The sequence below is a fragment of the Cladophialophora psammophila genome, assembly GCF_000585535.1.
Source record: "Cladophialophora psammophila CBS 110553 chromosome Unknown aczJe-supercont1.3, whole genome shotgun sequence".
Taxonomy (NCBI): Eukaryota; Fungi; Ascomycota; class Eurotiomycetes; order Chaetothyriales; family Herpotrichiellaceae; genus Cladophialophora; species Cladophialophora psammophila.
The window spans coordinates 1,103,384-1,130,100 of record NW_006912924.1 but is presented as its reverse complement, the minus strand read 5'-3'; the positions used below and the strand labels follow the sequence as shown (position 1 = coordinate 1,130,100).

Genomic DNA, 26,717 nt, shown 5'->3' with positions numbered 1-26,717 from the left:
TAATATTAGTTGGGTTGTGGTGGAACGGAAAGCGCCTCCTCTCGCTCAGACGACGTTTTGCTGGGGGATATCACGCCAGATCCGGTGGTTCGAGATAAACCAAGCTTCTTAAGAAAAGGCTTGACACGGCCTGCTTCTCCAATAATGGCATTTTTCTCGGTGGATTTCCGCATCCCGGAGTCTCCTCCTTTGGGTCCCATGGGGTCCAACTCACCTTGTGGAATGCCTTCGAGGGGAAGTCGGGAAGTCGGACGGGGAAAGGCCGGAGGAGCTGTTTGCAAGGGCACAGTTGATATGAGACGCGATATGCTAAGGTCCGATCAACGCTATTCTGGATTTGATCTGGCCATGGCGTACGGCGAAGAAGTAGGGGGGAGAGTGTGAGTGTGAACATAGAGTGGAAAGAACCCGAGATGGGTCAATGGACAACATCTGTAACGGAGGACAAGATGACAATAACGACTGATATGAAATAGGCGTTGTTTCTGTCCATGAGACACCGGGAAGCGAATGGAGTTCTCTATTTCTCTAGGCAATCCCTATGCAACTGCTATGCTCTGCTTTGCAGCCGCCCAGTCTGCTTCCAAGTTCCCCTTCCACACCCATGCCATGCGATCCTTGACCTTGTCCTGGACGACCGGTAGACATTCCTCGAACGTCTTCCCCTCGAAATCTGGGCCGTGCATGTCGTAGACCTCTGCTGCCTGCCGTGATGTGATCTGGGCTTTCTGCGCCCGTGGCACGCGTGCCGCTTGGTACAGGTTCATGTACGTGGCAAGCCCAGCGCCTGGATTGTTCAGATAATCCCGCACAGCAATGCCGAGCACGTTAGCATCTTCGATTGAGAGTCCTGCACCGGAGCCTATTGGGGTAGCGTCAGATATCGAGGAAGAGAATAGCAGGGATCAACGAACCTTGCATGGGTAACATTGCGTGCGCTGCATCGCCGCTCAGAACGACTTTGCCGCCCATGTAACACCATTGAGACAACACCTCTCGGTCGTTGATCTTCCACTCGCTGATAACAGGCGGCATAGCTCGAATAATTCTCTGCACTGTCGGATTCCATCCAGCATATTCTTTCTCAATCGCTTCTCTCGGTGCTTCGCTTCTCCAGCTCTCCTTGAGCCCGCCAAGTTCGCTCTCCGGCTTTGTGACGAACGCGACGACGTTCATCAGTCGGTTTTGCGACATTGGAAATGCTAGAAAATGTTTGTTGGGTGCGAGCCATGACAGCGTCCAAGACGAGTAGGGCCAGTCATCAGAGACAGCAGACAGGGGAATTGTACCGCGAAAGGCTATTCGGCCTGAGTACACGGGCTTGTCCACAGCAAATTGCGATCGGACCGTGCTATGAATGCCATCACAGCCAATTACCAGATTGGCCGACTCTTCTGTACCATCAGCGAAGCGAATGATCACCGTAGACCCGCTATCCTGTCCAAAGATCAGCAGCTATTGCAAGAGCGCTATATTAAAAAGTAGAGACCAGGAGTAATACCTCAAGTCCAATAACTCTCTTGTTCGTCTTTAGCGTTGCACAGTTCCTTCTCTGAATCTCGCTGTACAAGACCTCCAAAAACTCAGCTCGATGAACCCACAACTGTCTTACCTCCTCGGCACCACCGTTGTCGAAGGCCAAGGCGTCCACAATCAGCTCATCTGTGTCCCAACGGCGATTGCTCCGATGCACGCCGTTTCGATAGCCGGAGATAGCATTAGCAGCCGGCCACACCCCAAGCTTCTGAAGCACTCGGCCTGCAGAGACCCCTATACCGACTCCGGCGCCAATCTCGCCGTATTCTGGGGCTTGCTCATAGACGGTGATGTTGCTTGCTGGCAAGTCAGGATTGTATGTCGCAAGGCTGAGCGCTGTTGTGAGCCCACCAATTCCGCCCCCAACGATCGCCACGCGGAACTTGAAGGGGTCAAAGGCCCCAGCGGACGATTGATCTCCGTTTGCAGCGGGCATCTGATACAAGTCGCAGTACGCCAGTAAAGAAATCAATTTGGTTAAACAACAGAGCAGCCTAATATTTACCTTCTTGGTGGCTTAGCACGTGATGGTGCTGGTGTGTCCAGGTTAAAGACTCGAGAGTACTGTGTATATATTGGAAGTCTCGGCTATGAGGAGTCCCTTGTCAATGCAAACGCGTCTCCAAAGATATCTGCACATCCTTACTCTTCACGGCTCGGTGCCGTCGGCTTAAAGAGGGCCTATGCTGATGTTTTTTCTGGCATTGATAGGTCAAGGGACGAGGAGGAGTTGTTGTCAATGTCAGAACTACGGGGATAGCACGGGAAGTGGTTCTTTTGCTCTGCATACCTGGCACAATGCGTCGCCGTAGATATTTATCCCGCGATCGAGTACGTAGGACCAAGGTACGGCCTTATGACCTTGGTAGAACACAGCTGTAGGGGTTACAAGAACCTCGTGTCTCGCTGGATAGGGGCATGAACTACTAGGAAGTGGCGTAAGTAGCCCCTCGGCCTTCTTTTCCTTCTCTCTTTTTTCTGAACCTTCTGAGAGCGAGAATCCCTCCGGACTTGCTAGTCCTTTCTTTTTAAATCGTGAATACATTCCCCATAACATATATCCAAGGGTCGTATATGTCTCTACCTAACAAACGTCTTGTAGGAATGGCTCGAATCATGGCCCGAGACATTCAACAGACGATGTTTTGCAGAGTAGAGGAGCTAAATGCACGAGTGGGTGCGAAAGAAAAAAGGTCTGCGATCATGGAGGATTAGAGCCTTCACCACCGTTCAATCATTTTACTGCTTTGAAATTGGTGGACAGCCGGTGTTTTATCACCCCTATCTATTCCGCCAGCCCACTCGCTACAGTGGATGGGCGATATCTAATCGATCAATACGGCGCGCCTCCAGTACAGTACTATGGGTCGTTGTATCTCCTCACTCCACACCACGAGCCTCGGTAGGTGATTGTGCGCGGAGAAGTGCGGGCGAGGATTGATTGCGAAACCTCATCCTCAGTCGAACGCCCATCGATATCTTTTGGCAGCGAGATAATTCTTCACTCGACCTTTTGATGCGTGAGCGAAAACAGCCAACCTGACAAAAGGCGGCGAACGAGACTTTTCTGCCATGGACACGCAACTCGATTTCGACGTCCTGATTATTGGCGCTGGATTGAGTGGGATCTACTCCCTGTATCGCATGCGGGAGCTGGGGTTGAGGGTCAGAGTACTCGAGGCTGGCACAGGTGAGGGAGGGACATGGTATTGGTAGGTGCCACTGGGTGATGCTGAACAGTCACAGACGCTAGGAGTGGACATGGTTGACATTTCCTGCAGGAACAGATATCCTGGTGCCCGCTTCGATTCTGAGAGCTATTCCTACAGTTATTCCTTCTCACAGGAGCTCTTGGATGAATGGAACTGGACGGAGCATTTCGCGCCTCAATCCGAGACGTTGCGGTATATTCAGTTCGTGACTGACAAATTTGACTTGCGACGAGATATGCAGTTCAACACCGAAATCAAGTCGGCGCATTACCACGACACCAGTCGATCATGGGAATTGACCGACGAGAAGGGCAACCGATACACCTCGAGATTTCTGATCACAGCAATGGGGCTGTTGAACAAACCCACGCTCCCCAACATTCCCGGTCTCGACGACTTCAAAGGACAAGCCTTTCATACCGCTCGATGGCCACGTGGACCTGTCCATCTCGAAGGTAAACGGGTGGGAATCATAGGTACAGGAGCAACAGGGATACAAATCATCCAGGAGATTGTGAAAACCGTGGGGCATTTGACTGTGTTTCAACGAACGGCGAACTGGTCGGCTCCGCTTCGTAACGCCAAAATAACCCCCGAGGAGATGGATGAAATCCGTCAGCAGTATCCTGATATTTTCAAGAAGTGCAAGGAATCGGCCACCTGCTTTTTACATCTGGCAGAACCCAGAATGTCGGCCGACGTCTCAGAAGCGGAAAGAATAGCACATTGGGAGGACATATACTCGCGGCCAGGCTTTGCTAAATGGGTTAGTAATTTTCCGGACGTGGCATATGACCGGGATGCAAACGCTGCTTGCAGCGAATTTTTTGCAAACAAAATCCGAGAAAGGGTAAAAGACCCTGTGACCGCAGAGAAACTCATTCCTAAAGACCACGGCTGGGGGACGCGGCGGATACCGATGGAGACGCACTATTTTGAGGCGTACAACCAAGATAATGTCCGACTAGTCGACATCAGAGAGGACCCGATCGAGCGTATAACCGAGAAAGGGATCAAGACCCGCGATGAAGAATTCGAGCTGGATATCCTGATATACGCCACTGGCTTTGATGCTGTGACAGGATGTTTCACGGCGGTGGACTTTCAGGGCGTGGACAAGAAGAAACTCAACGACGTCTGGAGCGACGGCCCTCAGACACAGCTCGGTCTTTTCGTTCATGGCTTTCCCAACATGATGATGGTCATGGGCCCCCATCAAATGTTTGGTAACATCCCTCGAAGTATCGAGTTTGCGGTCGGTTGGATCGCCGACTGTATACGCTACTGCCGAGACAATAACATCACGCGGATTGAAGCCACTGCAAAGGGGGTGGAAGAGTGGACCGAGCACGTCCACAAATGCTCAGAGGGCCTCTTGACAAATGAGGTAGACTCCTGGATGACAGGCATCAATAGGAATCTTGCTCACAAGCAGAAGAGGACTATTGCACGGTATATGGGACCTGCTCCAGGGTATAGGAACAAGTGTGACGAGGTTGCAGCGAGGAAGTACTCAGATTTCGACCTGGCCTGATAGTCAAGATATTCTTCGCCATTATATAAATATACGACTCCTACCTCCAGCGCGACAGTAGTGGACCCTTGTGATGAGTTTCCCCAGCCAGCTGAAGAAGATGCATAGTTATTTAGCCATTGTAGAAGCCCCTTGAGCCCCAGCCTTGTGGAAAATAAGGAGGCTCGGAACTCAACCAGGGACCATGAGACTTTCTAAGTAGGCTACCATGAGAATACTTAAATGCGGCCTTGCTACTAGATAGCGATGAGTCTAATCCTAGAAAGAAAGGCGAAGTCGTCCTTTACACGGCAAACTCCCACCACCACAACCGCAGACCAAGAAAAGCGTCTAGCTGGGAGGTTGGTGATTAAAACCTCCTATGCGGAGTGGAAAGTCGATCTTATTCTCTCATTAAAAGGGTTGCCTCCTTAAGGACAACAAGAACCGTTCTGTCTAGGATTAACGAGTATGCCAGGCTCCAGGATAGCCAATCAACTCGACAAGGTACTTTGAAGCGTTCTGAAGAATGGACTTGCAATTGTACAGAGATTCTTCGAGCGACGCAATTGTGTTAGCACGGTTGGCATGACTATGTTGCTTTCTGTGCCCGGCCATACGCTTGAACAGTCCATGATGCCTTGACGCCTTTGTCGAAGGTCGTCTTGTATACCTCGTATTGGGAGAATGGTATGAGTCAGCAATTCAGTCCAAGGGATGAATATCCGTTTCAAGTAGTGGGTATGAGCCATATATCTCACCCCGAATAGGGCTGCAAATCGTAATTCTCCCCAATCAAGACTGCAAATCGTTACCCTCCTCCCTCTCCCGCTCTTGTATATCATAATGCAATATTTATGTTAATACTTTATTCGCGAAGGCTAATACCAACAGGAGTGACAGTTCGATAGCTGCGAGCAATGCAGTGCCCTCGATTGGCTGCTCCAGGAGTAGGCCGACTTCATCACCTGATTTAGGGCAGAGAGCCAGTAGTCATGCAGCGGCCAGACTCCAATCCTGCTTCCACGTCCTCCTTTGCACCAGAACATAACACAATCAGATACAACATCGGCAAACCGGGGCCTTGAAATCAAACAAATGATCCAAGAATCGTGGCGGAGTAGACCAAAGCCCGCGTCTAGCCCTAGAGACACGAGGCATTTCCCACGAAGCGACCCCATACCTGACAACGAGACTGGATGTTGGGGTTATAGTAGACGCCACATCCCCCCCGGTTGTTGGATAGGCTGGGGGCATTCTGAGATCGAAGGGCAGAGAGCCCGTATTTATGCGAGGCGTCCCATATGGTCAGGCCTGTCAGCCTGGGGAGGTATAAGATGCTGCCCGTGTCGCCGTGAGCCCGACTGTCCAGAAACACAACATCTTTCTTCCGTTTGTATCACTTCCAGGATCGCTTGGAATACAAGTTCCACCAAAATATCATGGGTTCCCTTCCGATAGTCGACTTTGATGCCCCAAGCGACAAGGTCTTGAGCCCATCTGTCCTGGCCCATGTCGTCTTGCGTACTCAAAAGTTCAAAGAGATGGTTGACTTCTACACAACGTAGGTTTCTCCCAGAGTTCATGAAGATGAACCCTTCAATGCTAATGAGAGGTCAGCTTCCTCGGCGGCCATATCACCCACGGAAATGACTGGATAGCTTTCATCACCTACGACCATGAACACCATCGTATCGCACTGATTCAGCTTCCCGATACTGGGCCCAAGGTCCCCACCAGCTGTGGCTTGCACCACATCGCATTCTCTTTCGCCAGCATGTCGGATCTCCTGCTGTCATACTGCCATCGTAAAGCCAGGGGTATCCTACCGTTCTGGAGCGTCAATCACGGCACAACAACCTCGATCTACTACAAGGATCCAGATGGGAATATGCTGGAGACCCAAGTCGATAATTTTGACACATCTGCTGAATCCACCGAGTACATGAAGAGCAAGTCATTCGCAGAAAATCCGGTGGGGGTGGATTTCGACCCCGAGGACTTGATCTCTAGCATCAAGAAGGGAGAGCCGGAGACGGACTTGAAGCGTAGAGCTGATATTGGACCCAGGGGACCGCCAAATCTTGATGACAAGTGAACATCCATGCGGGAAATTGGGATCTGGGCACAGACCACCTTTCGGAAGTCATATATAATGTTTCTTATTAGTTGGGATATTTCGTGCTTCAGCCTTCGCTCTATGGAGAAGAAATCATCAAGATGTCTCGCTCCTGATCCATTGTTACTGTCGCATGTCACTTGCCCGCCAAAATCAAGTGTATCTGTGTTTTCCTGTGACGAATGTTTTCGTAATGGTTTCAACTTAGCAGTAAAGGTGTCAGTTTATGTTCACCATGTGTCAAAGCCTGCTGACACAATCGATTATGAGCCCTTTCTTCCTTTCAACTTGCATCGACACGGGTGGTCAGCACCAAACTGCGAACAGCGAGAAAACTCGTTGTATCTCGGTGAATTGCATTTGAGGATGGCGTTTAGCTAGAGAAAATGCCTTTACAATAGCGAAGGTGTTGTATTATGCCCACGTTTATTAACGGGAAGTTGCCTAGCGACGTGGCAGGGAACCCCGAGATAACTCGTCCTGAAGGGTTCTGTTGTTGCAATGCGGTGGCTTGTCTCTGATCCTTGTGGAATCAAACAAGACGCAGAGCAGATAAGAGCGATTCGTCTTGCCTGCTGCTCCTCATCACTAGAGGGGAAAGAAAGGAAACTCTCGATGTTCATCGAGTTTTCAAACCCCTCCAACCCTAACCCTAACCCTAAGGTGGCCCTCTCTGCCGCTATGACTAATGAGGTAACTATGTAAGAAGCCATCAAAAGACCCGGTCACGTGGTAATCAAAGGTCACGTCGTCAGCACTTAAATCTCTCCCTCGTTTTCTCTTCTTCAACCAACTGCCGTAGTTCTGAAGGGAACCCGCATTACCGCCCCCGCAAGTCATCTGACTTCCAAATCGAAGCTGCACCAAGATCTGACTAGCTGGTTGCACTCAGACCCTGGACCTCCTAAACCCAACGGCCAAACCCGCCACAGCATTTACTGGGTAAGAGGACTTGGGACACTATCTCGGGTGGGAAGTCCTTCCCCTCGGATCGTGCGGACCCAGCCCCTAGCACGGTGCCTGGGCCCGCACAGAAACGCCTCTTTGACCGCTGCCACCGCCACCACGCGTCAGTGATAATGATGCACAAGTCCGTTCTCAGACTTGGAAGCTATCTCGAATTTGGACATCGAGAATCCTCATACCAGGCGATGGATTACAAGACGGCTCCAGTACCGCTTGACCCATGTCCGGCAGGAAACACCCCCAGAGGAATTTTGCGCCTGCGTCCAGCTCGCTGCCGGCCACCCAATATGATCATCAATCTGTGACCACTCCCACATGAGATTTGCAATTGTCGCGGGAGGAGATAGTCCGGTGGTATGAGGCAGCGGGCTCTTGATCGACCGAAAGGACACCCAACATATAATGCCGATCCACCGTCAACCACCGCAAAGATACCTCTTTGGGCTAAACGCGGGAGTCGATCATGCATACATACACCTCATAATGTGGAGAAAGAGCCAAGCCCTCTCCACAAACCGATACAAGTTTTCCTGGAGTTTAAGCTGCGAATAGCCTCAAAACGAAGCAAACAGCCTACCACTTGGGACCACCACTTTTTAGAGTACGCGTTGCCAGCGAGCCAGGTCCTGCCCTGGACTAGTGTACTCCGCTGGTGCAACCTCAATCCAGGGTGCTCTTCGAGAACGTTAGTGCAACAGGATCCATCTCCTTGGCCACGAAGCCTTGTGGCCTGAGGGACTTGATTGCAAGCCAATATCCTTCTTCCATGGGCGAAAATTGAACCTCCTTTCAGACTAATCTTGATGGTCCTCCGCCACCCCCCTCCCCCAGTCCACGGCCTCCATTCTGTGGGTTAGGGGGGAGAAACATGAGAGATATAAAATGCCTTCGCATACCTTATCGCTCCACTGCTGTCTTCCACTCGAGTTCTCGAACCTCATCGTGCGGCTAGGAGTTGCAACATATTCCTCACTATGGCTTTGATCAAGCTCCCAAAGATCTACAACACCTACTTTGTGGCCTTTATAGCCACGGTGGGTGGGATGTTGTTTGGTTTTGATATCTCCTCGATGTCAGCGATCATTGGAACAAAACAGTACAATGACTTCGTGAGTCACTCGCCTAATTTTTCAAGAACAAGAAAGCTAATGTTAGAAGTTCGATAAACCCGCAGGCATTACTCAGGGCGCAATTGGTTCTGCGTTGGCAGTAAGTTATCCTCCGCTACGTCCATCATTTTTGAGACGAGCTAACAGACGTTTGCAGGCTGGTTCGGTGGTGGGATCCATTATTGCAGGCCCTGTGTCGAACAAAATTGGAAGAAGAGATTCAATCATGTTTGCCTGCCTTTGGTGGCTTTGTGGCACAGCTGTACAGGTGAGGACCGGGGATGTTCTCAATCGCTGCCCCTTATTGTTTGAACAAAAAACTTATCTATGAATCTCAAATCAACAGACCGGAACTTCGGGAATCGGCTCTCTTATTGCCGGTCGAGTTTTGAACGGTGTCACCGTGGGCATTACCAGTTCGCAAGTGCCTGTCTATCTCGCAGAGATAAGTCGAAAGGAAAAGCGCGGCGCCATCATCATCATCCAGCAACTTGCTATTGGTGGGTTTGACTCTATTGGAAGACGGAACTTGCTAATAATGTTTAGAATGGGGTATCTTGATCATGTACTTCATCGGATACGGTTGCAGCTTTATCGACGGGGCAGCGAGCTTCCGAACGGCTTGGGGAATCCAGTTTGTGCCTTGCGTCTTCCTGATGTGTGGACTGCCGTTCCTGCCTCGTTCTCCCCGTTGGCTGGCAAAAGTCGACAGAGTTGATGAAGCCATCAGAACACTTGCCAAAATCCAAGCCAATGGAGATATCAGCGACCCCCTCGTCGTCGCCGAATGGGAGGAAATCACCACAACACTTGCTGCAGAACGGCTGGCCCCCAAGGGCTGGCGTAAGTTCGTACTCAACGGCATGTGGAAACGGACTCTCGCTGGCTTTACCGTTCAAATGTGGCAACAAAACAGTGGCGCAAATGTTATGACATAGCACGTGACCCCAGAGACACAGTTGTTGTATTTTGACTAACGTATGCTTGTTTAGTTATGTGGTTTACATCTTCATGATGTAGGTCGATTGCCCTTGTCGGACTGTCGAGCTGCTTTCCAAGGTGTGGATCGTGTCACATGACTCATTCTTTACGCTAGTCCTGAAAAGGATTAGCTTAGCCTGGCTGGCATCCCTCAGTCCCTTTTCCTTGATTGCCGCCCAACCGGTCATTGCGACCTTCTTGTCACTTTCCCCTATCGATTCAATGGACTCGATATGACAGTTCAGGCTAACGTCAATTGGCAGGGCCGGTCTCACTGGAAATATCAACCTGATTGCTTCCGGTGTGCAGTACGCACTGTTCATCGTCTTCACAACCATTATGTTCTTCTACATCGACAAGATTGGGCGCAGACCGTTGCTCACCTACGGTGCCCTCGCCATGGGTGCTTGCCACTTTGTGGTGGGTGGTATATTGTCTGCTGGAGAGAGCGTCCCTGGTGGCGTTGGCGGGAATCCAAACGGTAAGCTCCCGCTCCCTTCCCAACAGAGGTGTCTCGATTCGTAGAGATCGGGCTCAGAACCGGCCTCAGTCTCTCGAGGATGCATGCTAACAGATACTCAGTGGTTATAAAAGTCACGGGATCAAAGGCTAACGCAGTGATCGCATTTTCGTACCTCTTGATTATCATCTATGCGCTGACCCTCGCGCCTGTCTGTTGGGTATATGCGGCCGAGGTCTGGAGTTTGGAAACTCGTGCAACCGGAATGGGTATTGCGGCTCTGGGAAATTGGCTGTTCAACTTCGCCCTCGGTCTATACATTCCTCCTGGATTCCAAAATATCAAGTGGGGCTTGTTCATTGTCTTCGGCTGTTTGTGTGTTCTCGGCGCGATCCAATTCTACTTTACCTATCCCGAGACATGCAACAAGTCGCTGGAGGAGATCGAGGAGATGTTCTCCCATGGTGGGCCCAAGCCATGGCATACTAAGCCAGGTCAATCCAGACTTGACAGGATGGTGGAGACAGCACGCGAAAAGCACTATACCGTGGAAGATGTCAAACGAGACTTAAGAGCTGGTTCGATTGATCATGGCGGTCACATCGAAATTGCAGGAGAGAAAAATGAAGAGCAGCACGTTAAGGTGTGAAGTCAAGGCAGGACACTTCCCTTACAAGTTCTACGGCTCAAGTCGAACATCAGTGAAAAGCAACCGGTTATAAGAGAAAGGTGACCGTCTGGGCAGACATATAACCCTTGGAACCCAAATTGCAACATTCGAAGTCGAAGAGTTTCCGATCGGGTAGATATATACATCTCTCCATAGTCGCTAAGCAGCAGATTGACATATATCCGGAGCATGCAAGCATGGTTTACAAAGAGCTGTCGTTCGCGTGGTGGTCATCTATTGAAGAGCCAGATCTTTTCCCCCTCGACTACTACCTACGATCCCCCGGACGGAAACCAATCAACTAGTTCTTTTTGCCCCAGCGCGTGGCAATTGCTGACTAGTTTTCAGTAGCTTGCGGGGTTGGACAGGGGGAGCGAGGGAGGGCGACGGGCCGTACTCAGTGCAATCCATCGGCTAGAAAAAGCCACACCCTGCCGCAACCCATCGGCCGCCAACCTCTTCATCTCTTAACTTTATGTCATAGCGACCATCTCAGGACTATGAGCTACGTGCTCACAGCTCTGCAGTTCTCAGTATCATTCACATGGTGGAGAATGATTGGTGGTACCGAACCACAGTCCCCATGGTAAAACGATGGCCTTAAGCAAGGTCGCCCGACGCAGAACGCCCGCCTCAGCGCCTTGTCCAGAATGTGGGCGCGCATTCTCTCGCAGCGACAGCTTGAGTCGCCATCTCAAGACCCATTTGAATCACGCAGAAGAGCGTCCGTTCCACCGAATCATCAATGAAAAATTTCGCGCCTGTAATCAATGTCGGAAATCCAAAATCCGCTGCACCGGGACTATCCCCTGCAGACGATGTGGGCAGCTAGGAGAACAATGCTCTTATGATCTGAGGCGCGGAGATGGTCCCATCTCTTGGGCCAAGCCTCCTGCAACCATGTCCATCGTGGAAGAACCTCAAGAGAATACTTCGGCACCCTCGCCATCACCACAACCGTCTCCAAGTGACCAGCAGACAAGCGGGCGAGCCGCTGTCAACGAATCGGCATCCCACTCCCTTGGTGCTGCTAAGACTCCAAATGAGCAATTAGGGCTGCCAGTTTCCTCCCCAGCGAACACTGCAGCACTGCTTCATCTTGCTCTGTCTTCAACTCCCGAGACCCGGGCGATGGTTTTTGATGATGGCAAGGACTTTTCAGTCATCCCGTCAACATATGTGTCCCCGACTTTTCACATATTGGATCCTTATAGTTATAGATTGCCATCTATAGCTGATTCCCGTGAGGCACCGACACCAAACAGCCAGGCATTTGCTCAATGCAAATATCCTGTTCTACAGTACCTATCGCCATTCCTAGATCGGGATTTTGGATCTGGCCTTGCCTGTGACCTTCTGGATACATATTTCTCGAGCGCGTTCCTCAGTCGCATGCATCCCACATGCCACCACATCCACAACTTCATCTTGAGGAAAATCGACGTTCTCGATTCTTCCCAACCCCGTCAAACGCATCCGGCGCTTTTAGGCAGCATGCTCTTCGTGGCAGCCTTCAGTGACAAGGCTCTGGGGTTGTTCAGTGGGCCTGAAGAGAAAGATCGAGTCTGCAAGTATTTGAGCCTGCTCACATATCGGCTTCTCAATCCCGCCAGGTATGAACCGTTGTTAAGACAGGAAGACTTGGGGCTGCCTCCGATCTTCGGTCCAGACTCGGGATGGAGCAATGATGACCTGCGCCGAGCTTTGGACATTCCAAACGATACTTTCCCCGAGTCTTGGGGCATGGATTATATCATCGCATTTATTCATGTTTCGTCCGTGATTTCAGGAAGCGAGAAGAAGGCCGCCAGCATCAGATGGTAAGTCATTATTCGAATTGTTTGGGATGACTCGTCGATTTCTCCTCGGCGTCGTCACCACGGCAATTTCTGACTGCTAACTAGGTGGAGCGTTGCTTTTAATCTGGCAAGGGATCTGAAGTTGAATGAGGAGGTACAGTCCACCATAATGCCACAAGACGCAGAGGATGGACCAGCCAGCTTGAATTGCAAATGTTCTCTGAGCCAGCACGCTGAAGGAGACTTCATTAATGAAATCCAGCGCGAGGAGCGTCGCCGGACGTGGTGGCTCTTATTTCTGATGGATCGACATCTGGCACTGTGTTATAACCGGCCGCTCGCACTGTTGGAAGCTGAATGCAGAGACTTGCTGCTTCCACTTGACGATGTTACTTGGCAATCTGGTGCTCAGCCGCACAGCCATGGTACGCGTGCCGAGGGACCAAGATGCATGCTATTACCTTCTGGAACAGGACGCTCACATGGGCCGCCGAAGACCTGTTCGGGGGTGGGTCTCTTTGAATTCTTCTTGCCACTGATGGTGCATTGCGGTACTCTTCTGGACTGGAATCGATCGCGGCTACACCCCGTGCTTTCAGCAGCCTCCATATGGAGTTCGCAAGAACGTCAAATCTTGCGTGAGCTTGATCATTACCAAGCAACTTTGGATCGCGTCACATCAAGCATATGCACTGAGACCGACACCGAGGAGGGTACCCGATGGCAGCCACCCCCTACTGCGGGAGTGGAAGATTCTGAAGCAACCCACATTGCCAAAACTGTGGCCGGGTATGCAAGACATATTGTAAGCGTGCTGAGGATTCTGGTGGGTTCGAAATGGGATCCGGTTTGTCTCTTTGAGGATTCGGATTTGTGAGTTCCTCCTGTCTTTGTTTGACCGGGGACCCTTCTGGATACAAACTGACTGAAAATTGCAGCTGGACATCTTCACTGGGGTTCAAAGACTCCATGTCACACACGATGGCAGCTTCTGAATGCGTGACCCAGATACTGGAATGTGACCCGGACATCAGTTTCATGCCCTACTTCTTTGGGATCCAACTCCTTCACGGCAGCCTCCTTCTCCTGCTGGTAGCATATCGCTTACAGGCTGACTCCGGCAATGCAATCCTGGCTGCCTGTGAGGCTGTCATTAGAGCAACGGAAGCCTGTTTTGTCACGCTTCCAACCGACTACCAGCGACAGTTTAGAAAGTAAGCACGGTGTCCGCTTTCCCCAATGGAATCCTGTCAGAGCTAACGACAGACCAGCGTTATGCGATCAGCAATAGCTCTAGCCAAGGGCAGGAGGAGCAATCCTCGTGATACAGAAAAGCAACTGACCTTCGTATTAGCCAGATACAGATGGTCCAGAAATGGAGCTGGGCTCGCTCGCTGAAATTGGCTATATTGTTAGAGCTAGCAACATTGAGATGTCAGGATTCTGCCCTCTTTTGCATGCTTTAATACCAGCCTGCGAATGACATGGCTTCCAAACAGTCAAAGCACGACATCATGGCCGTTAGCAAAGACCATAAACGGCGACGGCTGAGGGGTATAATGAAGGGGTTCCAACAGCCGCGCGTTCCAGACAACAGCATTCAACGCGTGAGGCTCTTTCAAATCTAGCAGACCGGGTTGCCTTTCAAAGAAGCGCAAGCAAGCAAGCCAGACTTCTGAAGCTGGGAGCTTGACTGCATTGAGTTGAAATAGTCGATGCTACAGGGGTAACTATACTAACAGATCCAACGCAAGGCTGACTCGTCAATTTGCGAGAACCTCCCTGGGCAATGACGAGGTTAAACAGGGGACTTCTCGGCAAGCGACTATTTCAAGGTATGGCGCGCATTTCGGCTGAGTCTCGAAGCAAACCAAAAGCCTTGTTCGCCATGGGAGAGCGTTCAATTGGCCAGGCTCGCTTGGCGGTCCCTCTCGGCCTGCTCAGCCTTACTATTCCAAGCAATAAGGCGCCAAAGGTGGATCCGAAAATATTGCGAGGTCTAGCGATCGTGTTGTTCGCCCCCTTTTTTGTAAATTTGGGAACACAAGGATACCTAGGCATCTAACCGTGTGATGGATGTCTTGCAATGAATGGCTTGACATGTCCTAAAAGCTCTTGACCGCGCTGCTGTTGTCCAGGTCTTGTCAAGAAAGCTTCCCAGACCCCGTCCTGGAAAGGACAATCGATCAACATGTCGTCTCTGGCGAAGAAGTCGATGAATTTCATGAGGGATGTGTACAACCTGGCAGAAAATCGGGCAGAACTGCTCCTTTCGACAACGACGACGCCGACATCAACGTCTTCGCAAGGCTATCACCCATCTCAAGGCCTCTCGAGTCAGTTCAACCCGGCACATACTCATCAATATCCTCCTCCACCTCCTCCACCTCCGCCGGCTCTTCACACTCAAGCTCCGCCGCCTCCAACATATCATTATTCCTCTCAACATGCACAGCCTTATGGGCACTGGTCTGGTCCACTGACGCCAATATCGCTGCCATTACCACAGGCAGCGCCGAATGTGTACCCCGTGGCTAGTGCTGCTTTAGATGTGCATCCAAACCAAACCCCGGGTCTACCACTTGCGCCGCCCTCGCCTGTCTCGTCTCCACCGATTCCACAGCCATATGGACATCAAACCCCTCATGGACAACACCAATATCCATTTGCCCAGGAACATCCACCTTCTGGGCCCCCTTCGCATCATCAGCACCCATCGTCATGGCAGAATCCAGTGAACCCTGGACTCCATCACCAGCCCCAGCGGAATGCATCTGTTGCTGCACAGAGTCATCCCGACTTTGGCCCAAACCGACAGGATGCCGCCCATCAAACTTCGAGTAGCAAGCACTCAGCAGTCACCGGCAGTTATTGGGGAATGTCACGACCGGAGACCAGTAAACCTCTACCTCCTCCCCTACCGCCGAGGGCCAACGCTGACGGCCGGTACGTTGCGCCTGGATGGGTGGGAGCTGCGTCGAGCGAGCCCTGTGCTCCAGTGTCTGACCAGCACGGTTTCGCTCCCCCGGCTCCTGGATATCATGAAATGCCAGCCGTGGCCGCACCGCCCGCCCGTAGACATCATCACAGCGCCACGAACGCTCTACCTGAGCTCCCAGAACTACCTACCGGGGCTGCTGACATGACTTCTTCGCAGCCAGCACATCATGCGTCGTATCACTTGGGGTGCCCCCCCGCAGCCGAGCTCCAATCGAATAATAACTGCGCGTTCGAGGCGGTCGAACTTCCAGCCTCGCCTGTCATGGCCAAGGCGAGCCATTTTATGGATTCTTCCTCCTCTGCTCCTCAGCGATACCAGCGTGCTTATTCAACAGCAACAACACCGGCCGCAATGAACCAATCCTTCACATCAGTAGACGTGGCAGAGCTGGATTCGACGCCTATCACTCTAAGTTCCCAGACCACCACCAACACCACCACCGCCATGACGACAAGTAAAAGTATGCAACATCGTCCTCCAATGCATAGTAATAACGCCGTCACCTTCTCGCCTCCTGCTTCTAGTGGGTACCACGCATATCCGGTCCCTACGACTCTTTCTTCTTTTGGTGATGATCCACCACAGCGCCCGCCTTCTCCCGCGATGTCTCCATCCGCCCACACGCATTCTCGCTCTTCGATCGGCGCCGATCACCAGCAGCAGCAGCAGGGCCTTCCTCTCGACGACACGCATCAAATGCTTCAAAATCACCGAGTCGTTTCCTCCCCAGTGGTGATGAGCGAGGTTGATCGACTAGCATTCAACCACGCGCAAGCCAGGACGGCAAGCCTTCCAACCCCAGGCCCAACCCCATGCCCAAATTCGCTCACACCATCGCGCTCCGAGACCCAGCACCCGCAGAGGACAAAAGTGCCTTACCCGCTCTATCACGGCACCGGCGCAGTCACGATGCCCCTGCATCAGGACTTCGCCACGTGGAATGCAGACGGGAACGGAGATGGGAGTGCGAGTGGCATCGCATCTGCGCCTCGGATGCGGAGGTATTAGCCAGCCAGTCAGCCAGCCAACTTGGCCGACAATGCGGCTTCCACAGACTGCCTTGCCTTGAGACGGCATCATCATGGCCGTCATCATCGCCAAAGAAAGGTCAGATGTAAGAAGAAGAAAAAGAGGCCTTTTCTCCCGATGGACACGGGGAACACGTTGATTCAAGATCGCTCGCTCGCTCGAGCCCTCTCCTGCGCGGATATAAGAATTGTTAATGGGGCGGGGCGCTTTCTTGACTGGCCTACATTTGTGCACATATGCATCCATCTACAATCATGTACTCTTACACATACACACGCCCCACACATAATACGCAGTCATGTGACATAAGAACATGCTCAGAAGATGTTGAGTTGGATTCATCACAGCGCGGCGTGCTGCCACTCCTCGTCGCCCGGCTTCTCACTTACGCCCAGCTCGGTCTGGCTGCTCATGGCGCTGGAGTTTGTGCTCTGGCGCCTGAGCAGCTCTTCCAGCCTCACCGTCTCGCCACGGTGCATAGCCTTGATGATCTCCTGCTTCTTGCGCTTGCTGCACCGGATCCGTGCCTCGTACTGGGTGCATCGCTTCGTCTCGTCGCACCACCCGCCGGTCCAGAAACGGTCGCCGGTGCAGGACAGGCCGAAGATGTCCAGGCCCAGGGCCAACGAGACTAGGGCCGTGGTTGTGCCGATGAGGCTGATGGACGAGAGGTGCTTGGCCAGCGGGAGGAGGAGGATGGCGATGGCAATGCACGAGCGGATGACGAGGCGCGGGCCTTTCCTGAGACGCGGGTTCTTCAACGTCTTGTGCACGTGGCAGTATGAAAGCAACGTCATGGAGAGGAGCGCCGAGGCGATGCCCCCGCAATAATACCAGCGAAGACCAACGTCGATGTCCGCAACCGATTTCGGCTGGTAGGACTCGCCCAGGTCCTCGACGTTGGCGTTCGCACAGTCGTGTGCGATGACCAGTTTCGAGAGGGTCGCGGCCGCCAGCACGTAGGAGAGTACGAAAGGCAAATGACATGTTATCCAGACGGTACTAGAGAGCCAGTGGCGGCGGATCGCGTGCACATGGACACCTTGGTGATCGATTTCGAAGTACAGCCATTGGAAGGCGAAGGCTTGGATAAGGCCGAGGATGCCTTTGCCGAGGAAGGCATTGAGGCCAACACTGGCACGGGACTGGTAAAGAATTGTGAGCACAGAATAACCAAAAACCAGGGACACAAAGGCGTTGGTGCGTTCCGTGCGGTGTTCGATGTTGATGGCCGGGTAGAATTCGAAGTACTTCCGAATGAAGCGCTCCCTGCGACTGCCTTGGGCGGGTGGAAGTCTGAACGATGCGCGCGAGAGGAACATGCCGAAGCCTTGACCCCAGAGGTCGATGGCGATGGCGATCCAGATCAGAGCCAGTTGGCCCGGGTAGTTGACGTGGATGCTGCAGATCCAGAATATGGCTGCAAGGAGGATAATACAGGAGGTGTACAGGAGGGTCCCCCGGACTAGGGGCACAACGTAGGAAAGCCAGGCAAAGTATAGGGCGCCGTAGACGCGTTCGGCGAGATAGAAGGACATCATGGGAATATACGTGTCGAATTCTCCGCCGGGATGTCTCTCCTCGAAGGCGTAAGAAATATTGGTAGTGTAGGCAAAAAGAAGGATCAAGTATAGCATGACCGAGAGCTTTTGAACGACGTCGTCTCGCTCGAACCTGTTTGCAGTCAGCATGGAGGACAACCGGCTTGACTGGTCTGTGATAATCTGTCCCCTACCAGTTCGACACGAGTGTGAGATCGTTCCAGATCTTAAAAGCCATGGTGAAGTTGATGGCATACACCAAGAAGGACTTCCCGGTAGGATCCTCGGCAGCCTTGTCTCCAATGATGCCGATAATGCCCACATAGAGCAAGTCGGCGAACAGTTCAAAGGTGCCGACCTCGCCGCTACGCGCAGACCTCCACAGCAGGCCCTTGTGGAAATACTGACGGATCACTGGCCGTTTGAAGAACTTCGTCCCTTCGACGACACGACTTTGGTGCTTGTCGAGCAAAGTCTGATCCGAGCTGGCTGAAGAATTCGTCGGCGTAGACGAGCCGCTGTGGTCATCCTTTGTTCGTATGCGCGCCGTGTAGCCGAACTTGCTAAAGTTTGCATCCAAGGCCACCTACTCCATGGGTCAGCTACATCTTAATATGTCCAATGCTTTGATCACCGTTGGACGTACGCCGTGGTGGGTCAACTGGTTGAGTTCGCTGGACAGGTGGTCCAGGTCATCCCTGACCTTCTCGAACTCGTGGAAGATGTCTCCATGGGTCTCACGCAGCGTGTCGCGTCGAGCCGAGTGATGAGCGTGCAGTTCGCGTATAATAGCTAGGTGTTCTGGAGTGCCAGATATCACGACATCGAATTCTTGAGGGCCGTGCTGTTGACTCAATTCCTTGTGAAGCTTGGCGTGCTCCTCTGGGGTATGGGCGATGTGGATTTTCCGGCCATCAGGATGGATGAAGTGGCGAAGCCTCTCTTTGGCATGGTCGACATGCGGGTGATGGTGTTGGTGCTCGGGCGGAGGACTCTGAATGCCCGAGGGACTCTGCGTCCCCGGGGAGAAGGCTGTGGGTGAGGTTATTCCAGAGGTTGCTGCTGTCGACTTCTCGCGAAGAGTGTCCAACGGGTCGTCATCCACGAGGCCCATTGCTGCTCTGCTGCTTGTCCTGCGTCAAGAGACGAAGAGAGAAGAAGAGGGCGCCCTTTCGTGCCGTTGAATCGTATTTGAATTTGAACTTGAATTGCCACGGGCCCAGTCTCATCCATTCTTGGCCATGTGTCTTGTCCTGTGATGAGCTCAGCGAATTATAGGGACAGGGAGGGCGTTTGTCAGCTCCGTTAGCTGAATCTGTGCATTTGGCGGGCTGGGCAATGAATTGTTTGAACTTTGAAGGGAGTGTGGCTCGGGTGGGTGAAATGTGAAACTGGGCCTGGTAGCCGCCAAGTCGCAGCTGGTACCCAATACGAAGTAGTGAGTCCTGTACCGAGTAATACTGGGTACCGAGTATGTCGTATGTGGGTGACATGGTGCCCCGGAAAAACACGGAGTCCGCACTCTAATTGAGCTGGCTCCAGTACATCTTATGGGCGCCAACAGGGTGACAGCACCGCGGGCTCCGAGGGCAGTGCGGGCACTACGGGCACTACCTACGGGCACTACCTACGGGCACCATGCGTTGCTGCCCATTGCTCCCCACCGCCAATCCGCCCGCAGTTCGACGCGTGCAGGAAACCTGGCACTTTCACTATTCACTTAATTTATTGTTAGTGCTCTCATGAGACTGACTGCCTTCCTCAAATCCTGACAACTATTCACGATCATGTCTTGTTAGTCGACCCGTGAATGCACGAGTCTGGGGACGGCCATGTTATGAACAGATCCAATGCCAGTTACTCGAGAACATATCTCACGCGCGACAACTACCGGGGGCCAACACTGCTGCGATCGATTCGAGGAGAAGAGTCAAGAAGATCGCGCAAGACAGAAACTCCAGCCATGAAGGCCGACATTCGGGAGGATGAGACGCTCATCTATGCGCCACCTGATTCCAGTTCCTCAGACGACGATAACCGCGAGCCCACCCAGAGCGCGCATAAACAGTCCACGCGCAAGACTCTGAAACCCTCTTCTCCATCCACGAAACGTATTGCGAGCACAGCTGCCTCGACCAGACCCAAACGGCTGAAGCTGACGAATAACCCTACGCTTGACACACTGAAACCCCTCAAAGACTCGACTTGCACCGACCCATTTCCCGCATGGGACTCGAGCGGGTCGCAGAAAATAAAACCTCACAAGAGTTATGCGAACCGCAGATTCTTTCAAAAGCTGGAGCCCGTCGAGAGCATGCCCCGGCCTCGCGCAGAAGGGGAGAGGTTTGTGTCTTATGCCAAAGTAGAGAAGCAGGAAGAGAAGGCTTCCAAAACAACCTTCATACACGTTGCCGACCTGCCTCTCCCAGGTATTGTGAGAAAGCACAAGGCAGGCCACAAAATGACCATCCCACGCCTTCTAGGCGAGACACCGGAACCTAAAAAGGCGGATTTTCGATTACCAGAAATACCAGACTTTTCATCTTCCGGCGACGCGGAAAATCCTGTCGCTTTTGATGTGGATTCGCCTCGATCGGAAGGCCGTCGAAGGTCGGGGTCAACGTCGTCTTTGTCTTCCGTGGACGACATGTTTCTACTCATGCACAATGACGAGTTCAAGATAGAACCTGACCCAGCATTGTCTGGAATATGCTGCCCGGTGTGTCGAAAGACTGTCCGAGACTCTATCTCGCTCTTGGTTCCCGACAATCTTCGAACCATGCCTTTTCAACAACAGCAAAAGTTTTGTGCTCAACATCGACTTGCAGATGCACGGGGCCAATGGGAAGAACGAGGCTATCCTAAGTTAGATTGGGAGAAACTGGAAACTTTCCGGATACCAAAGAAAACCCAAGAGCTGAAACGGGTGATCAGTCGGCAAAGATCCTGTTACTACCTGGATGAGCTGGATGCGAAGATCAAAGCTGCCAAGGGCAACCGCAGGGCCATACGCAACTATCTCAATGAAGGTTTAATTGACATTGCTAAGCCGGGCTATTACGGCCCCAAGGGTGCCCGAATCATGGTCCATGCCATTACAGAGTCACTCTCAAAGACTCTCAACAAGGCACTACAGTCGGATTCGGCGCTTCGGACCGCTGGTGTCGGCGCATATGTGAGTGCAGTGTTGGTGCCTGAGTTGACTTTGCAACTGGTAATGGAAGACATGAAGTTACCGACGGCCAAGGAAGGCCGAAAGGTGCTGGACGAGAGTACTGACATTGGGGTGCTGTTGAATCCGGACGACGACCATGTGGAACGCGAACATGATGGAGAGAACGATTGAGGAAGCCTTGTACGGCAAGGGCACTTTGATTTGGAGCTCGTGCCGACCACGAGCCTTCCAGAAGCGGGAACCAGGGAACATAATCCGACGACTATGGCATCGAGATCAGTCGGTTTCCTGCACGACATGTACAGTGAGAGTTGCCAGGTACCTGAGGAAAGGTGTCATTGATATCCAGCCACATTCTGCATGTGGTGCATGATGGGCATGATTCTTGCCATTCATCACCTCGACGACGACGTAAGTCAATGCCATTATTGTAAAGCACCATCTAGCTTCCCCGTGTACATGCACGTCTACATATGTATTAGACGATCTTCCTCTATTTCTCCGTCCCCACAACCATACCCGGGTACATCCACACCTAAGTCCATCTACACGCTTTGCAGACGGTACTTGCGTCCTTATTTCCGTACTTACCTACAAACATACTTCGGTATATACATACATGCATATCCCCGGTCCTCCTGCTGCGGTGTATTTATGGCCCTTGTGAATATGTACAGTGAGTGGGCACGGGGCACTTGACTCGAACCGGCAAACGGGGCGTTGCTGCGTGCGCGGGCACAGGCCGTGTGATTATTCATGCCGCCTGTTCTTACTTACTCACTGGGTACATACCCCCTGCTTCTGATTGTGACAGGGACAGCAAATCGCGCGCTCGCTCGATTTTCTTCCTCTTTCTTGATAGTTTATCATCAACTGTTGGCTTTGTTCCCTCAACACTAGGCTGGGCTTGGAGACTGACATTAAGATTTGAGGCTGAGGTTGACGTTGATATCGACGCTGACGGTCGGCACAAAGTCAAGAGACTCGTTTCTTTGGTTCGGACAACAGCCTTGGAAAAGAGCAAAGACAACCTAATGTTTGATACTTGTACATTGTCCATTTCACCAACAGGCAGCTACTGGCCTACTGAATGGTCGACGGGCTTGAACGCGGATCGCGTTTGATATCGAGGTTGAGCAAACACAACCTCGTGGTGTCGTGGTGGGTTGGATAAAGAAAGGAAAAGAGGGGAAAACAGAGAGGAGAAAAGAGAAGAGATAGAAAGGAAAGGAGGAAAGGAGCGTGATCGAGAGAGGAAGCGAGTCGGAGGGGACCTTGTTGATGCTGCTGCTGCCACCGATATTCTTCTCAAGAGACATGGCTTGAACACACAGACGGAGCAAGCCATTGATCGACGAGGGGCCAAACCCCGAAGTTGGCATACCTGGAGTTTGAGACAGCTTCACCAAGCAGAATCAGCATCCATGACCAATTCGAACCAGACAGCACAACAGCAACGCATCCAGCCCACCACGGAAGAAAAACAGTTGACTCCCTCTCCGTTGTCACCTCCCTCTTCACCCTTCCGCCCCTGCCGCACCGTACCCGACCATTTCCCATCCACCACCGCATACGAAATGTCCACCACCGCCACACAACAGACGCTCAGCACCAACTCTATAGCAGCTCGCCGTCGCCGTGCCGGCTCTTTGAGCGCCCCCTTCGCCGGTCGTTTGGGCGGCAACCAAGAATTCACCGTCGACCGCTCCGATCCCCAAAATGAAGAGTTGCTGAAAAAAGTGCCCGACGCAGCACCCAATTTGACCTTGCGGGAAAGTTTCGATCTTCGAGGCTTTCGCGAGGTGGAGCTGTGGAAGGCTGCTTTGATCGAGTTTGTCGGTGAGCATCCCCTTCGGTGGTTTGTTGGCGTGATAGGGTTGCTAGAGAGACCATGGATGAGGAAGCGTGTCGTTCGGAATGGTGCTAACAAAATTCTTGTGCCTCAGGTACCTTCATCTTCGTCTGGGCATCAGCCTGGAACAGTATCTCCCCAAACACGCCTCCGCCCTTACCCTCTGAAACATCCGGCCCCTTTAGTCGCTCATATTTCCTCGGTCCTCTCGTCGCCTCCGCCATAAACGCAATTCTCCTCGCGCTGCTGATCTTCTCCTTCGGCGCCGTTTCCGGAGCCCATATGAATCCACTAATCACGATCGGAACATTCTTTGCGAGATTAACCACCTTTCCTCGTCTGGTGTTGTATTTAGCGGCACAGATCTCGGCTGGTGCGCTTGCCGGGCTACTGTTGAGAGCGGCGGCGAATACCAGAGAATTCAAGGTTGGAGGATGCTACCTCTTCGAGGATATGGGGACACCTGTCTCGAGTGCATTCACCATCGAAGTCGTCGGCGACTTGCTCTTGCTTGTGCTCGCCTTCGGAGTCGGTCTTGATCCTCGCCAGCGGGAGATTTTTGGCCCGGCATTGGGACCAATCTTCGTCGGCCTCGCGGCGGGAACTATGGCATTGTGTACAGCATTCAGTCTGCCCGCGTACGGTGGTGCTGGTCTGAATGCAGCAAGATGCTTTGGCGTCTTTGTGGGCAGCCGATTCCCAGGATGGCACTGGGTGCATTGGGTGGCGCCGTTTGTGGCCAGCATATTTCACGGTATTGTGTATTTCCTTGTTCCGCCTGGTGAGCCAAACAGGACAAATGCACATAAGATCGGCAGAGTTACTCAGAAAACTGAGGCGCAGGAGGAGGAGAATGGAAAGGAGCCCGTATAGAATCTGTGGGTGGTCTTCTGCTCTCGCAGGTATAAGTTAATCGTAATGGCCGATTGTCAATCGGCGATTCTTAATGATCTCAAGCACCCATCATAACTCTTCTCTTGGGTGCTTTCTTCTTCCCGCCTCCCTTGATGAATTGGACAGCCTTGTGGCTGCGTTCCTCCAATCCGGCGCTCTCGCCCCTGTGGCCTTCTATCCAACAATTGGTGCAGTAGAGATCTCCGTCGCAGCCGATACATTGGAGGGTTGCGTCATCATTGCAGATGATGCACCACGTATCGATTTCCTCGTCGGTGAAGCCTATGTTAGGTTTTGATGCAGAAGACGATGATTTCGTGGATTTCATGCCCGTGGGGACTGACGGTAGTGACAAGCCGGCAAAGCGAGAGGCTAGGTCGTCATCTTCGTTTGACTGTTCTGTGGAGATAGCTGGTTCTGGTAGGTTTGAAGGCGTGGTGGGAAGGTCAAAAGCAGAAATATTCTGGCCAGAGTTGGAAATTGAGCGTTGCGAATCGCCTGGTGCGACACCGTCTTCATCTTCTGGCAGAGTAGTGTTTTCTTCCTGCGCCTCTGGAGGCTCGAGCCTGGCCTCGTCCAGAATCTTTGCCAGCAATTCATCTGCCTCTTGATCCAGAGTGTCTTTCGACTTGTTACCTACGACTGTGACTGGAATCTCGTCTGTTTCTGGTTCGGGTTGGAAGACCGAAACATCAATCGCTGGGAGCCTTGTGTGAACGTGACCTTCTCTTGTGCTGGCGGCGTCATCTTTGCTCAGCTGCTCGCTTTCGGTGTGCGACACATCAGCTAGAGCTGACTTTGCAGTCCGCAGCAGATCTGCGACCTGTTCCTCTTCAGTCTGCGTAACTTCCCATGCATCCGAGGGTCCTAGGTCTGCCAGAAGGTCCTCCACTGTTTTCTCGTCTTCAGGCTTCTCGGCCGAACCAGTGGATTCCTTGAGGTGAGATGAGGAAGGACTACCTCCAAGGAATTTCCATCTCGTCAGGAGGTCGGAGTGAAGGGCGCGAGCCGGACTAGGGTCAAGCGAAGCAGGGGTTCCTTTCCCAAGAGGTGTCTGAAAGCTAAGAAAGCATCAGCTCAATGTCGAAGGAATGGCAAGTCATGGATTTACTTAGTCTGCTCAAAAGAGACAGTCGACGTTTTCAACGCATTTAGCCGCGCGAGTAGATCTCGATCCGCACTCGACTTTGGATCATCAGACATCACTTCTGTGTTTGTTGTGTCATACAATCTTCATCTTATCAGCTGTCGTGGCTGAAGACAAGCAGAAAGCTTGGTCACAGCATGGACATTCACGTTTTGCGCCAACGGTCAATTCCGCGTGACGTAGGCCGAGTTGCGCTTTTCAGAACCACTCTCAGCATGATCAAGCACAATCTTCCATTATCTGCGTCACAGATTGCCCAGGAGTGCCATCGCGCCTTGAAACGCCTCAAGCACCTTTGCATCTGTAGGCAGTGTAAGTGGAAAACCGTCTGATATGTACATGGGACTCACGGTGGGCTTGCTTCTGAGCCAGTGATCTCTCTGAGTTCTGGGCAAGAGCTATTCGTGTGCGAAGTCTGCATCAGCAGTTAGATTGCATCTCACCACAGTATCAGCACGTTGAAATACCTCTTGACAGCCCTTTCAGCTTCGTGGTTGTTTGATACTTGCATATAGAGCAAGAATTGCTGCAAATAGTTAGCTCACCCTGGGTGACCAAGAGAACGGGCTGCTTACAGTAAAGCGGGTGTTGAACTCGTCCATAATTTCCCTCTCAGCAGCAATACAAGGCTGGATCTCCTTATCACAGCGTGCTTCCAGATCGTCCCAGTCCATTGCATTCAGACTGACCGAGGTGTCTCTCTCGTTCAATGCACGTTCGAACTCCTGGAATTGGAGCTCTAAATGCTGTTGATAATCTTGGATTTCCTTGACAAAGCTATTACGCTGTGACAATGGAGTGGAGTTTGCACCAATTTCTGTAGCAACTGGACGAATCTTAGTATTGTCACTACCAAGGGTCGAGCTACGATGTTCGAACGGGTTGTTCCTACCGTCTTGCTCTCGAGATTCGGGCATCACCGGGAGTGTGATAGACCTCTGGAATCTTGCGCTTGCAGGGCTCGTCTTCGGTGTCTCGTCCGGCTGATAGATTTCCTCGTTTGTGCGTTTTCTAGCCACACTGCCTTGTCTGGACCTGGACCTGTCGGGCAGTGGTGAGGAGTGGATGGCAACGGCCGCGTCTGTATTCAAGTCTGGAGGCGGCGTTTGCTTCCCCTCGTTCGTAGTCGGAGAAACAGTCCCAGAGTCAGTGTGATTCACTGTGTCCATCTTCGCCAAACTGATTCCAACACTAAATTGTGAATGAAAATTCG

The 26,717-nt window shown here is 52.2% G+C and overlaps 11 protein-coding genes across 11 annotated transcripts; 7 read left to right on the top strand and 4 right to left on the bottom strand.

Annotated features, from left to right (window-relative positions):
* Nucleotides 1-539: 539 nt before the first annotated feature.
* On the bottom strand, nucleotides 540-1,972 carry A1O5_02596 (uncharacterized protein; the record flags this gene model as incomplete). The annotated part of the gene is made up of 3 exons (XM_007743210.1): nucleotides 540-862; nucleotides 915-1,437; nucleotides 1,502-1,972. 3 exons carry the CDS (start codon nucleotides 1,970-1,972, stop codon nucleotides 540-542), a joined length of 1,317 nt encoding a protein of 438 aa, XP_007741400.1.
* Nucleotides 1,973-3,108: 1,136 nt separating this feature from the next.
* On the top strand, nucleotides 3,109-4,782 carry A1O5_02595 (uncharacterized protein; the record flags this gene model as incomplete). Its single annotated transcript, XM_007743209.1, has 2 exons — nucleotides 3,109-3,248; nucleotides 3,318-4,782. The coding sequence occupies 2 exons, from the start codon at nucleotides 3,109-3,111 to the stop codon at nucleotides 4,780-4,782; spliced, it is 1,605 nt and encodes a 534-aa protein (XP_007741399.1).
* A 1,421-nt stretch (nucleotides 4,783-6,203) lies between these two features.
* A1O5_02594 (uncharacterized protein) lies at nucleotides 6,204-6,859 on the top strand (the record flags this gene model as incomplete). The annotated part of the gene is made up of 2 exons (XM_007743208.1): nucleotides 6,204-6,325; nucleotides 6,382-6,859. The coding sequence occupies 2 exons, from the start codon at nucleotides 6,204-6,206 to the stop codon at nucleotides 6,857-6,859; spliced, it is 600 nt and encodes a 199-aa protein (XP_007741398.1).
* Nucleotides 6,860-8,820: 1,961 nt separating this feature from the next.
* On the top strand, nucleotides 8,821-11,045 carry A1O5_02593 (uncharacterized protein; the record flags this gene model as incomplete). Its single annotated transcript, XM_007743207.1, has 7 exons — nucleotides 8,821-8,955; nucleotides 9,005-9,055; nucleotides 9,113-9,223; nucleotides 9,302-9,455; nucleotides 9,502-9,881; nucleotides 10,177-10,417; nucleotides 10,519-11,045. 7 exons carry the CDS (start codon nucleotides 8,821-8,823, stop codon nucleotides 11,043-11,045), a joined length of 1,599 nt encoding a protein of 532 aa, XP_007741397.1.
* A 921-nt stretch (nucleotides 11,046-11,966) lies between these two features.
* A1O5_02592 (uncharacterized protein) lies at nucleotides 11,967-14,263 on the top strand (the record flags this gene model as incomplete). Its single annotated transcript, XM_007743206.1, has 4 exons — nucleotides 11,967-12,886; nucleotides 12,971-13,738; nucleotides 13,804-14,079; nucleotides 14,137-14,263. 4 exons carry the CDS (start codon nucleotides 11,967-11,969, stop codon nucleotides 14,261-14,263), a joined length of 2,091 nt encoding a protein of 696 aa, XP_007741396.1.
* A 793-nt stretch (nucleotides 14,264-15,056) lies between these two features.
* On the top strand, nucleotides 15,057-16,874 carry A1O5_02591 (uncharacterized protein; the record flags this gene model as incomplete). The annotated part of the gene is made up of 1 exon (XM_007743205.1): nucleotides 15,057-16,874. One exon carries the CDS (start codon nucleotides 15,057-15,059, stop codon nucleotides 16,872-16,874), a length of 1,818 nt encoding a protein of 605 aa, XP_007741395.1.
* A 362-nt stretch (nucleotides 16,875-17,236) lies between these two features.
* A1O5_02590 (uncharacterized protein) lies at nucleotides 17,237-19,550 on the bottom strand (the record flags this gene model as incomplete). The annotated part of the gene is made up of 3 exons (XM_007743204.1): nucleotides 17,237-18,569; nucleotides 18,631-19,022; nucleotides 19,083-19,550. The coding sequence occupies 3 exons, from the start codon at nucleotides 19,548-19,550 to the stop codon at nucleotides 17,237-17,239; spliced, it is 2,193 nt and encodes a 730-aa protein (XP_007741394.1).
* Nucleotides 19,551-20,399: 849 nt separating this feature from the next.
* Nucleotides 20,400-21,782, top strand: A1O5_02589 (uncharacterized protein; the record flags this gene model as incomplete). The annotated part of the gene is made up of 1 exon (XM_007743203.1): nucleotides 20,400-21,782. One exon carries the CDS (start codon nucleotides 20,400-20,402, stop codon nucleotides 21,780-21,782), a length of 1,383 nt encoding a protein of 460 aa, XP_007741393.1.
* A 1,406-nt stretch (nucleotides 21,783-23,188) lies between these two features.
* On the top strand, nucleotides 23,189-24,336 carry A1O5_02588 (uncharacterized protein; the record flags this gene model as incomplete). Its single annotated transcript, XM_007743202.1, has 2 exons — nucleotides 23,189-23,450; nucleotides 23,558-24,336. 2 exons carry the CDS (start codon nucleotides 23,189-23,191, stop codon nucleotides 24,334-24,336), a joined length of 1,041 nt encoding a protein of 346 aa, XP_007741392.1.
* A 79-nt stretch (nucleotides 24,337-24,415) lies between these two features.
* A1O5_02587 (uncharacterized protein) lies at nucleotides 24,416-25,560 on the bottom strand (the record flags this gene model as incomplete). Its single annotated transcript, XM_007743201.1, has 2 exons — nucleotides 24,416-25,418; nucleotides 25,469-25,560. The coding sequence occupies 2 exons, from the start codon at nucleotides 25,558-25,560 to the stop codon at nucleotides 24,416-24,418; spliced, it is 1,095 nt and encodes a 364-aa protein (XP_007741391.1).
* A 189-nt stretch (nucleotides 25,561-25,749) lies between these two features.
* On the bottom strand, nucleotides 25,750-26,673 carry A1O5_02586 (uncharacterized protein; the record flags this gene model as incomplete). Its single annotated transcript, XM_007743200.1, has 4 exons — nucleotides 25,750-25,805; nucleotides 25,855-25,919; nucleotides 25,972-26,030; nucleotides 26,080-26,673. 4 exons carry the CDS (start codon nucleotides 26,671-26,673, stop codon nucleotides 25,750-25,752), a joined length of 774 nt encoding a protein of 257 aa, XP_007741390.1.
* Nucleotides 26,674-26,717: the final 44 nt, after the last annotated feature.